This window comes from Chrysemys picta, chromosome 4 (genome assembly GCF_011386835.1).
Source record: "Chrysemys picta bellii isolate R12L10 chromosome 4, ASM1138683v2, whole genome shotgun sequence".
Classification (NCBI taxonomy): domain Eukaryota; kingdom Metazoa; phylum Chordata; order Testudines; family Emydidae; genus Chrysemys; species Chrysemys picta.
The window spans coordinates 40,091,290-40,105,233 of NC_088794.1; the positions used below are offsets into that span (position 1 = coordinate 40,091,290).

General features: G+C 44.9%; 1 protein-coding gene across 11 annotated transcripts in view; it reads left to right on the forward strand.

Annotated features, from left to right (window-relative positions):
- Nucleotides 1-13,944, forward strand: part of PTPN5 (protein tyrosine phosphatase non-receptor type 5) — a 146,155-nt gene that overhangs the window by 121,555 nt on the left and 10,656 nt on the right. For 10 of the 11 annotated variants that reach the window (XM_065594728.1, XM_065594723.1, XM_065594726.1 and 7 more), the window contains 2 exons: nucleotides 2,875-2,985; nucleotides 8,968-9,128. In XM_065594728.1, coding sequence (XP_065450800.1) covers nucleotides 2,875-2,985; nucleotides 8,968-9,128 — 272 coding nt within the window. Of the gene's footprint in view, nucleotides 1-2,874; nucleotides 2,986-4,287; nucleotides 4,684-8,967; nucleotides 9,129-13,944 lie in introns of those variants that run through there. The other variant, XM_065594734.1, reaches the window with a different exon arrangement.

A 13,944-nucleotide genomic window follows, 5' to 3' on the forward strand; every position in this document is an offset into this window, starting at 1 on the left:
AATAAATGAGTTGGTTCAGTGACCAAAGTTTATAGTGCATTGCAGTTACCATTTTTGAAGTAATCTCTGAAGGTTTCAAAAGCAACACCCCACCAAGTTCAAGTCCTATTAATTTTTGTATATGAATACCTATAAACAATAGAGTAACAGAGACTGAACCTCTTTATCCTGTATTATTTTGGCTTATCTTCTGCATTCTTTTTCCATTAAGCCGTCCCTGCTTCATTAAACATACTATGCCATGTTATAATGCAAGTTATGACGAGAAGCAGTTAAAGATGATTTGTATGTGGAGGGCTGCCCCAGTTGTTTAGCATTTTGGGGAAATGCAGTTAAAATATTGCAACTATTAAGATGTTCCAATTTTTTTTTAATCACCCCCTGCTAGAATTGGTATTTATGAGAGTTAACGGTCTGTGGTTATTGAATGTATTTCTACCAATCCATCCCATACAATTCTATCTGCAGTGTCCCAGGCTTCCAGAGTTTGCATCACCACTGTTTTGGAATTCTGTGGCCAGGATCATAACATTATTCCACAGGATCTCAAAACAGTGGTGATTTAAGCAGCTGAAGATGCAGAAAGGTGCCTAGTGGGAGTATCTATGTGTCTAACTCCCATTGAAATCAATTACCTTTCAAAATCTGGCCCTAAATGCCTAGGTCACTTTAGAAAATGGGATTTAGACTTCCAGATACTTAGGCCCTTTTGAAAATTTTACAACCATACACTTGAGAAGGAAGAAGAGACCAAGAGGCAATCATGTACTTCATTGCCTTCTCTGTTCTGAAGCTTTCCCACTGTTGTTTTTACATCTGGGTTGTACCACTAGAATGCAAAATAATCTTTTCATCAGTGTTTCCTGTTTTTCAATACCAACAGACTATCTCACCTGTCATGTCCGCCTCAGGAAACACTGCACAGCCATGCTACCATCACAGTAGTGACACTAGCTTCAGCGTATATCTAACATACAGAGATATTGAGTCTTTCCTGATACCTTTTGTATCAAAAATTAAATCATTCTGTGAGACTCAGACATAAATATAGGGTAAGCTCTTCCATGCTAACATCTTCTATATTCCCTTCTTTCTAATACATATTAATATATAAATACCAGGTCTCCACAGTGTGTAGATTCAGAACTAAAACCGTTGTTCTGCCATGATGCTAGTAAGGGAGTCTTTGTGCTTCTGCTATACACAGTGGCTTTGCTAACGTGAGAGATGAACAGCTCAGTATCCCAGCCCTCTGTCATATCTAATCCGAACTGACAGACAGCCCACAGAAATGTGTGGGCGATCCTACTCCACTCATTTCAGCAGCATAGCGTCTGTGCTATTGATAGCTGCTGGCGCATTTGACGCTTTTTACAATGGATTCTGCAATTTAGGAGGAGGGAAAAAATTCAGTCTGCGTTTACAGTGACACAATGGGCCACAGTCTTTTCTAGTGTGAAGTGGCACAGCTCCATTGTGGAGCAGCATCCATTTACACCATAAGAGAATTTGGGCCAGGAGCTTTTCGAGACACTTTTTAGTTCTTGGCCCTTCTCTTCCAGCAGATTTTTTTTTTAACTTGCTCACAAAGTTTACGGTTAAGGGCCAGATTGTGCTGGACTTTGCAGAAGGGAGGGCTTGCAAGTATTCTCTCTCCCTTCACTTATGTGGGTGCACAAAGACCTCCCAGAATAGCAGCCCCTGCACTCTGGGGAGCATGAGGGCTGCTTGCTCTCTGTTTTATCCTTGGGGAGCCATTTGTTCAGAATTGACACCCCTCCCCCATGTTGGTCCCTGGAATGAGCTTACAAGGGGAGCAATCTCTGCTGATGTGCAGAGGTCCTACTCCATGTGCACTGAGCAGCCCCAGGAGAAATTGTATAGGTGAGAGACAATCTTTCCCAGCACTTTCCCTGGGAAGCATTGTTCTCCATTACCTCTCAGGCAACATTGTGGCACAAATGCCACAATATATCCTTAAATGTAGATTATAGCTTCAGTTATTAAGACTGTATCAGTTGCACTGAATGAGCCCATGGATTTGGCCAAAGTGAGTTAGCAAAACTAAAATCTGTATTCTGACACTTTCTTCCTTTTAGTTCCTTTGCTTTGATGTAGGATCTTTTTCCGTTTTATAGTGGGGTTTTGAACACACTCTATATTCCAAAGTCATTTCCAGTCATGTCCTTTTGTAGGGAAAAGAAATGCAGATTATAATTTCAGATTCAGAGAGCAATGGCTCTTTATTAGAGTCAGAAAAGGTGTACTGTACATTTCCATATCAGTTTGTGCAGAGCAGATTATCAATGAATATCAATCATCATAATAAAAATGAATAGAATAGAATATTAATAAACACTGCCACATTTCTTACCGGCTTCCCAAATGAAATTTAAAAAAAAATTTTTTTTTTAATGGAGATATCCCATCTCCTAGAACTGGAAGGGACCTTGAAAGGTCATTGAGTCCAGCCCCCTGCCTTCACTAGCAGGACCAAGTACTGATTTTTGCCCCAGATCCCCAAGTGGCCCCCTCAAGGATTGAACTCACAACCCTGGGTTTAGCAGGCCAATGCTCAAACCACTGAGCTATCCCTCCCCCCAAAATGTGCAGATACATCACATTGCACACACACAAACCAAGTTTTATTCATGTGAGTGAGGGAGGTAATTGCACATTGGATTTTAACCAGAGTGCTGCAAAGAAGACTACCTGAAACTTTGGCCCCTATATTTAAAGTAAAAATTTGAGTTGCATCCTGTTACAGAAACATTCGGCATCCTGATTCAGCTAAGCATACACTTGGCACAGTTTCTGCATAGTGAAGTGAACCACCATTGGTGTCTCCTTAAATATATTTTATGTTGCATGCAGAAATGTACAGAGTACTGGCCAGAGGAACAGGTCACCTATGAAGGAATAGAAATCACAGTTGACCAGGTCATACAAGCAGATGATTACCGATTAAGACTCATCACCCTGAAGGTAAGATTGCTCAGCTATATTTACAATAGCATAGAAATTCAAAGCCTTAAACAGGACTGTTCATGGAGAACTGAGTACAAATCGTATCCACTGTGCACTACTGTGCAAATATCACTTGTCGCTACTGCATTCATGATGCTCTTGATCAGATCCCCAAAATGTAAACAATGCAATAATAAAAGCAGTCGGAGATGTAGACTGAATACATACAGTCTAAAGACTTTCAGGCCACTTGTAACAGGAATGTGTTCATTCACTGGAAGAGACCAGTGAGTAATTCTGTGCAAGTGTCTTCTATGCTGACATGCTAGCTTGTGGATAGTGTCTCACCTAATTTGGAACTGGCTTTTATAAATCATACTAAAGACATTGACTTTAGGTTAACATCAGGAACTTTGTGATGATGTTGTATGGAGTACAAGGAATTTCGTGCAATATGGGTCAGTTCCTTGGCTGGTGTAAATTGCCTTCACTCGATTGGCTTCCCTGGAGCTATACTGATTTACGCTAGCTAAGGATTTGGCCTTATGTGAGGTTTTACGTTTTCTAGGTTGTGTAGAGATCTCTGGGAGCTGTTAATCTTGGAAAAGCTTAACCTGTGCTTCTAGTCTTCATATTAACCTTATTAAACATCTTGTATACTGTTGTGTTTGTCAAATTGTTGGGTGCAAAATGTTCTATAGAAAGCTAAGATGTCTTTTGTGCCACTGAGAATATGCAGTAAAGCTGGGAAAGGAACTCAGGAATCCCAGTCTAATGTCCTGTCCCTCCGAGACCATCTGTTCTACTCCTTTGGCCTCAGTGTTGTCCCCTCCCAGTTTCCCTAAGTAATGTGTCTACCAATCTATTTAGCAGTTGCTGATGGTACAGTAACTCCACCACCGCTCACTGCGGCTAAACCTTTTCTGATACATATCATCCTTATTGTTCTATTAAGCAGTAAGGTGAACTAGCACTGAAACTGCTTAAAGGAAACATGCTACAGTAAACAGAATAAAACTGCTGATAGCTTGTTGAGCACTTTTCCACCACTACATCCCCAGTGTTAACTTTTCTAATTATGGTATCCTTCCAATTAACTGTTTGAAATAAAATACTTAGATTTCCAAACGAATAACAGCCAGGCCATGCTCTGAATACTGAGTTCCAGCACATACTTATTTTATTAAATACTCTATTGCTACCTGATCCAGGATATCACCGTCCTATTTTACAACTCACTAGGTTCCATGGTCTCAAGACATATACTTAAATAGGAAAAGTCTCCTTCGCATAATCTTCACACATCTTTTCATCTATCAGATCCAGGCCTGAACTCAGTATAACAAAGCAGAATTGCTTCCCAAACTGCGAACAAGCCTCCTTTCACACAAGCAGCTTTGAGTCTCACCAGCCATGTGCTAAAATGCAGAGAACCAGCATACGGAACCCCGTGTCTGGATCAAGAGCATGGAAAGTCTGTCAATCATGCATTTGGCGCAGAGGATCCATTGAAGATCACACTCTGAGACAAGTGGGAAGGGGGAGGAAAGATTGCTTCCAAGAATGTGCAGACTTGCATAATCCTTAAATACAACCATGTCTCAGACAACGTGACACAACAGAGAGAATAAAATTGAGCCAAAGTCCATTTGAGACCCCTTGTCTCACAGACGAGGCCTTTGTTAATTTCACTCAGCTACTGCAACTATCTCAGTGAAATTCACAATCCCTGCTGGGGTGTAGTGTCCACAAGGTTATTCAAGAATTGTTGGTAAATGCAGCAGTTTAATACTAGTGATCAGGGCTGATCGAAATGTTCCTGTCAGAACTGTTTTTTGACAGAAAATTGAGTTTTCAGCCAAATAAAATTTTTTGCAAGACGTGTCTGTCTGTTTTGCATGGAAAAGTTCAACACAATAAAACCAAAAGCACAAAAAGTTTTCAGTTAAGAATCACCAGGCAGACTGCTTGGGGGGCTGGGAGCCCCAGATTTCCAAAGTCCAAAGCTCCAGGGCAACCCCGCCAAGCATACTGTGTGGGGTCACAGCTCTGGGAAAGCTCCTTCACTTGCACTGCTCCTGGGCTGGGGACTCCAGGTTTACCAAGGTCCATGACTGCAGGGCAGCTCTGCCATGTCAGGGGTATCGGAGTTTCCAGACTCCCTACCATGGAGCAGAGAGCCTGAAAGTCCTGGGAATCCTAGCTCTAGCTGGGGTTTGGCTCCTGGGTCTGCACAAGAAAGCCCAGAAGCCCCGAGGATCCTGGCAGTGAATTCTTTTGGGGATTTCTGCTTTGAGAAATTTCAAAAAAATTGGTTTTGTTTGGAAATCCTGATTCCAGCTAGCTCTACTCAGATGTGCATTTATTGCAGGTGTAAATCTGGCCCCTTTTATGTATATAGTTATATAGGATTCTACAGGGGGAAAAATAAAATTTTAAAACCAAGTTGTTGGTTGGGGTCATGCATGTCTTATAACACCAGCCACCCCAAGGCAGATGAAAAGAGGTGGAAAGAGCAGACAGCAGATATAAAAGGAGAGAGGACTAAAAACGGTTTAAATTTATAATATATATCCCTTCAGGAAATGAGAATGTTATGCTGACACAAATGACACTGAAGCTTTGATTGGCATTACACGTGTCCAAGCACATAGTTCCTTTTCCCTGTTCCCTTCATTCATTTTAAGGTCACATCCCCACTTGGTTATTCAACTAAGCAACACTTCAGCTTTCAGCATCAGTGGGGCAGTACTAAAAAAAATGAAGCTGGTAGGTGAATGGTTCCAAGCTGCCAGAAGAGAAATAAAGGATCTGTTTAGTGAGATGTCATTGTCTGGGACTGTTCTTTTATCATATAATGGCAATAATGCCTGTCACTCTGGAGTGTACTTACAATAAATGGCATGGTAATGAAAACCACAGAAGCCATTAATTGCGTCACATTCTCCAATGCCATGGACATTCTCCCTTAGATAGAGGTAGGATGTTGCAGCATCTAAACTGATTAGAAATTTAATGTGATCCACCAGCTGCACTGCAGAGACTGATGCACATTTCTCAGCAACAAGGTTTGAGGATGGTTTATCATTCTTTCAGGACAGAGGTCAGGCCTTAGCAGGCTTTGGGAATTCAGAAAGGAATAAAGCAAAAGGGAGAAGGAAGTCTTTTTCGTTTTCAAAGGAACCTAACAAGGGTCTAGCCACTGATTAATTATCCCAGCTTTAGCAGTAACATGATTCTGGGTTTTGAACCACCAATTAAACCTTGTTTCTTCCCAACCTAACCCCACGCCTCCTGAATCTCAACGAAGCATAGATAAAGAGTATTTTCTTTTCAGTAGGAATGAATGTATACAATGTCACTGAATTCAGGGTTCTCTGATTGGGAAGTATAAAATCGGTAACAATGTAAAGAAAACTAAATGCATCTTGAACTAGTGATTATTTTTTTCCTATCCCCTGGAAGAGTAACTTCACATAAGTATTCTTGTTTCTTTTCTTCTTGCATTTGTGTTCTGGAACCACTATTTTTCATAATATTTGGAATCTGTTTTCAAAATGTAGTTATAAAACTAGTGCTCTTGACTGCCATGGCTTGGTTCTCAAGGAATCCTACATCTCATTTTCAAAAGTGACTCTGGGCCCAGATCCTCAAAGGTATTTAGGCAACTAACTCCCATTGATTTCAGTGGAAGGTAGGAGCCTGAATACCTTTGAGTATCTGGACTTAAAGAGCCTAAATCCCACTGAAAGTCAATGGGACTTAGGCACAGATTTTAAAGGTATTCAGGTGTTTCTCTGCTCAGCTTTGCAAATCCTAACTGACTTGAGAGCCTCAGTCTCATTTTCAAAGGTGACTTAATAGTTTCAAGTCCCTGTAGTGAGGAGGCATGGCCTCCCTCGGAGAGTGACAGGGAGAGACCACGACACGCCCTCAGGTGGGCAGAACCAGGGGAGCCACGTCTGCCCCGCCATAAACAGAAGGGTGGAACAGGAAGCAGAAGTTGAGCTGGAGCCGCCACAGGAGACAGCCTGCAGAGGAGCTGCCGGGGCTACTTCCTGAGGACTGGCCAGAGCTCCACCGGCCGACCGAGATGCCAAAGAGCTGCTTGGGGGCTGGGGCTGCTGCCTGAAGACTGGCCAGAACTCCCTGAGATGACAGATGACCCCCACGGTATAGAGGTACCAAACCCCAGGGACGTAGGAAGTAGCCCAGGGGAACTAGACGACTGTCTGGTTGAGTGAGGTCAGCTGGGTACAAGGTTGCGGGCAGATCCCTGCTGACCCAGTGACGGACTACTCTGCCACTGTTGGGGCCTTGGGTTGGGACATGGGGGGAGTCAGGTGGGCCCGCATCCCCTACAACCCCACCCTTGGGGTGGCAGCACCCCCATCTTAGTCCAGGAAGCCTGTGGTACCCTACTGTTCACCCCTGCTGGAGCCCCTAGACTTTGATGGTTCTCACCTTTATCTGGGTCTCATAGACTGCGTAACTGCTCTGCCCTGATTGCAGGTCAGAGCCTACTAACTGTTTGCTGCCCTGCCCTGGCTGACAGCCTGGGGCTCACAGACTGCCATCCTGCTCAGAGGGCTGAGTGCAGCTAATTCCCCCCCTTTTGAGCTCACCTTTACAGGTACATGGCAGCGAGGAGGTGTGGCCTCCCTCAGGGAGTGACAGGGAGGGACGGCCATTCAGCCTACAGTCCCATTGACTTTCAGTGAGACTAAGGTTCCTTAGTGTGTATGTCACTTTTGAAAATAAGTCTAATTTAATTAGGCATTGCAATGCTGAGCAGAGCAACATCTTTTAAAAATCTGGGCCTTAGGCATTTTTGAAAATGTTACTCTTAGTTCTTAGTCTTAAACCAAAATTGCTCTCCACCGCTTCCTTAAAACTCAGTCAAGTGTTTAAAGGAGATCTGTGGAAGCTAAAGGTTACTTTCCTTGGACACTTTCCTGCCTTTTGAAGAGAATTATTCAGCCGAATGCTGGCTGCTCCAGACAGTCTCTACAAGGTTAAGGCCAAGACTTTGAGGATCTCTAGCTACACTTAGCACCTCTGAAACTTAGGCCTAAGGTGGATTGTGTTGATGACCAAAAACTGAGGCATGCAGAATAAACGAGTACATATGAATATTTGGTGGCATGTTTGGTGATTTCATAATGACTCAGAGACATTGAAGAAAATGGAAATGTGCTTCAAGATAAACTTGAGGCCATAACTAGAGGCATAAATCTCACTTTCCTCTGAATGTCTTGCTGTGAGTGTGTATATTATTTATATAAAATACACAAACAGCAAGGGTAATCAATCAATCTATCTGAGAGTCTACCAAATACTTCAGTAAAACAATTGTGTTATAAACCACTGTAGCCTTACTGAATGAATCTATCAGGAGGAGAGTAAGATGGCTGTAGACTAGTATAAAGGAGACATCGTTTTGCACACAACTCTTGGCACTAATATAGAGGAGCTGGGAAAGAGAACTCTGAAAAAGAGCATGAGAGTTTAGCAGGGTTTTTAGTGAATTTTTTTTAACAGTTTGCTCAAGTGCAGTAGTGATCCTTGAAATCAGAATTTCTGTGTTTTGTGGCTTTGTGTGAGGATGCTCATTTTCCTTTAGCACTGGTTTACTTCTGTTGTTCTCACAGGGTATGGCTACACTGCATTTTGAAACCCACAGCAGCAAGTCTCAGAGCACGGCTCTATAGACTTGGGCTTGCGCTGTGGCACTAAAAATAGCAGTGTAGACATTGTGGCTCAGGTTCTGAAGCCCCACCATGCTCCCTGGACTTCAGAGCCTGATCCCGAACATCTACACAGCTGTTTTTAGCCCTGAAGCACAAGCCCCGTGAGCCCAAGTCTGTCGACACAAGCTCTGAGACTCACTGACGGTGTAGATATGCCCAAAGAAACTGATTGTCAGTTTATGAGTTTTGATGAAGAATCTTTGAAAATGTTTGCAGTAGTGTACTAATTTTCTGTATAACTGGATCACAGAAAGGTGGTGAAGTAAGAAACCTGCGACATTACTGGTATACATCCTGGCCAGACCAAAAGACACCAGATCAAGCACCAGCCCTCTTACAACTGGTGCGGGAAGTGGAAGAGGCCATGCAATGTGCAGAAGAAAAGAATGCCCCAGTCATTGTCCACTGCAGGTAAGTTAATGCTGCATTAGATCTCCATGGAGCTCTGTGACAGAGTGACTTAGACATAGCAGAGAAAAGAAAAACTTCATGCAATTGCAAGGAAACAGGATGAGCAGTTCCTTAAGCGTTTATTTATAATGTGTAAAAAGAAAAACTGCTTTATCACAGGGAAATGCAGTCTGGGAGACATATGCTGGAGGTCTCATACAGCGTCTAGTAAAATATCCTTGGAGTTTCTAAAAATTATAATTACAATTTTCTAGCACAAAAAGTATTGCAACTGACTTGGGGCAATTCTATATTAGATCTCATGCTGATGCATAAAGAGGAATTGATCACTGAGCTAACAACTGATGGTACCCAGGTGCAAGTAATCAGGATCTAATTTCATTTGCTATGTGCAAACAGAAGATAGTCCTGACCAATAATCTATATTCTTGGTGCTTCAGAAAGGTCAATTTCCCAAAGTTAAAAATAATGACGAGTAAAACTGAGTGGAGGGAAATCTTTGAACATAAAAATGCAAATAGTAATTGGGAGTTGTTGGGTCATAGTAGATAACCAGTTGAACTTGCGGGCCTACTGCTGTGCTGTAGTTAGGAGGGCAAATACAATCCTGGGATGCATGAACAGGAGAATATCAGGTAGAATAGGGAGCTATAACCTCTGTATATAATAAATTGGAAAGGGTTCTGAAAAGAGATACAAGAATGATTCATGATAATCATAATGTTCCCCTTTGGTCTTAAAATCTGTGAATCCATGTGTGTCTCACTGGAATCTCATGGTAGCTTTCACAGGCAATACTGACCCCAGTCCACAGCTTTATATTTTGCTTTGCATGCTTGTTTTACTCTCTCGCCTACTGCTTTGTCTTTCCATCTCCAGTAGCATACTGGTGATTTTTGGAAATGCAGAACATTTGGTCATTTTTCTTACCTAAGTATTAACAGACAGAGTAGCAGGCTTCTAGAGAATTTTAAATGACAGCTGGTGACTAGAGCAGTGTCAGATTTTTTCAGATGCTCTTTTGGATAAAGTATATTCTGTGAATGTAGTAAACTGAATGTATTCAAGATTAGGAAGTGTACCAAACCATAGGCCAAGCCCTAAGATGTGCTGAATCCCACAGTTCCCATTGGCTTCAGTGGAAGGTGCGGGTACTCAGCAGCTCTCAGGATCTGACCCTCTAGAAGAGCGTAACCACTGCAAAGATACTAATACTGTCAGCCCTCTTAAATACAAAATAGTAAACCTTTTAAAAAAAATCAAACATGATCCTAATCCTGAAAGTATTCTTAATAAGAAGTACATGTTAAAGGTAGGCTGTCATTCCTAGCATAGTCCTGTGGGTAAAAGCACTGGACTCAGAAGACCTGGTTTCTATTCCTGCCTCTGCCACTGATCTACTGTGTGACTTGAGCAAGTATCTTCACCTCTCTCTGCTCAGTTTTCCAGTCTGTAAAATGGGGGTGCTACTTGCCTTCTTTTGTAAAATGCTTTGACATCTATGGTTGAAAAGCACTGTAGAAGATCTGTATATTATTGGTTATTTGTATCAGTGTAGCACCTAGAGCCAACCAACCTCCGGGCCTCAGTAAACTAGGTGCTGCACATACACCTAGTAAGAGACAGTCCCTGCCCTGAAGAGTTTCCCCTCTAAATAGACAAGACAGACAGACAAAGGATGGGAAACCGGATGCAACATGGAAATAGAAGGTTGGGAATTGAGGTACGGAGACGGTGACTTATTAAAGGTCATACAGGAAGTTTACAGCACCAGAAATTGAACCTAGATCGCCCTAGTCCTGGTCCATGCCTGAAAAGTAAGATCATCCTTCTTCCTTTGTAGTGCCTGCATTTTGTCATTTTAACCGTGTTCCTGCTATAGCTTAACACCATTTAAGCACAGTTATTGCTAGCCCCAATTTCCTAATCAGCTTGGCCAGGAATTTCTCCCTGAAAATTTAAATAACGTGGTCAAAAGCCTGTCTTTAGTGGTCAGGGAAACCATGCTGGAACTTTGCTAGCCCCAGCCATATGTAAGTCCAATTGTTGCCTGAACACTTGTTGCCAGTATCTTTGCACTATGATTTTAACACTGTTTAAATGGATGGAGATTGTGTAGGGTAATTATTCCTGAGACTGCTCACTTAATTAGTTAACATGCGGAAGTGTTGTCAGCTTTGCTGATCATTCTTCATGGAGGTGGTAAGAGGAGTTCACAGCTTCTCTTTGCCACAATAGCATAGCATATGTGAGAACAAAATCCTCTCTAGTCATTAACCAGGGCCTGAAACAGATACACAGAAAAATGTCTTTGCATTGATAACAGAAGAGAAAAATCAGTGGTTTCTTTAGTGGTGAATTGTTGTATCCTGCACAAATCCAGAGAATTGTGAGATTCCAGATCTGAATGACTTTGGAAGTGGCATCAGACTTACTGCATTTGTTGCTGTTAGTCAAATTATTTTGGCAATATTTGTCATAGCATGTATGAATGAAAACTCATCTTGAGACTTGCAAGCCTGGGAGATGTTTCAAACTTAATCTGACCAAGGAATAATGGTTATTCTTCTTCGAGTGATTGCTCATGTGTATTCCACAATAGGTGTGCGTGCTCAGCCCGTGCCGGAAGTTTTTCCCCTAGCAGTACCCATAGGGGGGAGCGCCCCCGCAACCCCTGAAGTGGCGCGGGGAGCTGCACACTCCCCCCCACCCTCAGGTCCTTCTTGACACCAGTGAAGGTGCGTTGGAACTGCTCCGCTTCAGCTTTGCTGGAGCTTGTCTCCAGAACTGTTTGTTCGTTTAGTACTTGTGGTTAGTTAGCGTAGTTAGTTTAGTTAGTCAGTGAGCCTGGGCCAGGGCATGCCCCGAGCCCCGGGATTTAAGTTGTGCGGGTCTTGTTGGCATTCTATGCCAAGAAGCAACCCGCACACACTGTTTGCGTTGCTTGGGAGAAACCCATATCAGCAAGAGGTGCAAGATTTGCAAATCGTTTAAGCCTCGGACCAAAAGAGAAAGGGACATTAGGCTCCGAGCCATTCTGATGGAGTCGGCGCTGACCCTGACCCCGGCACGAGCCGGTACCGGGTACCGCGGTGTCGGTACGTGGCGATCTGCTGGTGCCATCGACCAGTCGGCACCGCTCCCCGTCCACGGGGCATATCAAGAGGGCCAAGAAGACTTCCTCTTTGCAGCGGCACTGAGGGAAGTCTGGGACAGAGACTAGGCCCATGTCGGGTAGCTCTCAATCCCCACCAGGCCCTAGGCCACCAACTCTCGTAGAATGAAGTAATCTGGCCCCTTCAGAACAGGCCGATATCGGCCCCATGCTCCAGAGGCAAGCCACCGCTGGGATCTCCACAGTCGCCCCCGGCTCGGTACCAGTCTCAGTCGAGGGAACATTCCCGATGACGATCACTGCCCAGCATCCACTCGGGGCAGGGTCCACGTGGATCACCCTCAACACTGACCAGACTCTCGGGCTGGGTTCCGTCTGTCCGGGACTCGTGACACTGGTCCTCCTCAGAGAGCGCACGTCGATGGGACCGCAGCGGACATCGTCGTCGGTCCTCGTCCCGGAGAGGGTACCGCAGTCGGTCATGGCACTGTCGTCAACGCCATTCCCACTCGGGCTCCTGTTCCAAGTCTCTGCCAAGCACCGCTGTCCCGGGCGTTGATTGCCAGCGCCTCGCCATCACGGGTCCGCCTGTCAAGGCCGTTCGTGGAGCAGCTATTACCCGTCGGTACCGGTCCTCCACATCAAGATCGCAGTCCCGTGACCGTCGCAGATCCTGCCACCGCCGCTCCTCCTGGTCGAGAGACAGCAGTGGATCCTACACCATCCCGGTCTCCATTCGTAGCCATCTTTCGACGGGCCAGACCAGTCAACCCGGGCAGCCGGCCCCGCTGGTGCCACAGCAGGTGCAGTGGCACCGAGTGTCATGACCGGCCCAGTGATACCAGTGGGCACTGTGGCCTCCGGTGGGAGCTCACTCGGTGGCCGGAGCTTCAGAAGCACCGTCGGCCTCCCTCTCCAGACCCCCGACCTCAGTACCGCACCCGGAGTCCGACCAGGTGGTGGATCCTCCGGTGCTGACCAACACCCAAAGCACCACACCGGCCTCTTTGCCCCGCCCTGAGGAGGCGATTGCAGCCCCGCCTCCCTCCATCCCGCTGGAGGACTTCAGGGCCCATCAAGAGCTCTTAAAGAGGTGGCAGCAAGCCTCCATCTCCAGGCAGAGGATATGGAGGAGCCCTTGGACTCCCTGTTCAATGTGTTGTCCCCATCAGCACGTGGTAGGGTGGCTTTGCCGCTCCATGAAGGGGTGGCTAAAATTTCAAATGCCCTGTCGTAAACACCGGTCTCGTTGGCCCCTATATCAAATAAGGCAGAATGCAAGTAATTTGTACCCACTAAAGGGCATGAGTACCTATATACTCACCCGGCGCCCAACTCCCTGCTGGTCAAGTCAGTCAACCACAGGGAACAACAGGGTCAGCCAACCCTGACCCCCAAAGAACAAAGACTCTCAGAGACTGGACTCTTTCAAAAGAAAAATTTATTAGTCTTCGAGCTTCCAGTTACCATCAGGCCCTCTTGGGTCGGTATGAATTTAATCTGTGGGGCTCCCTGCCTAAATTTGAGGTCTCCCTCCAGGAGCGCAATAAGGAGGAGTTCAGGGCGCTGGTGGAGGAAGGGGCAATGGCAGCTCGGGCTTCCCTGCAGGCTGCCTCGGATGCTGTGGACACGACTTCACGTTCAAGGGCCTCCGCAGTGTCCATGAGACGGACATCATGGCTTCTGCTCTCCGGGCTCTCC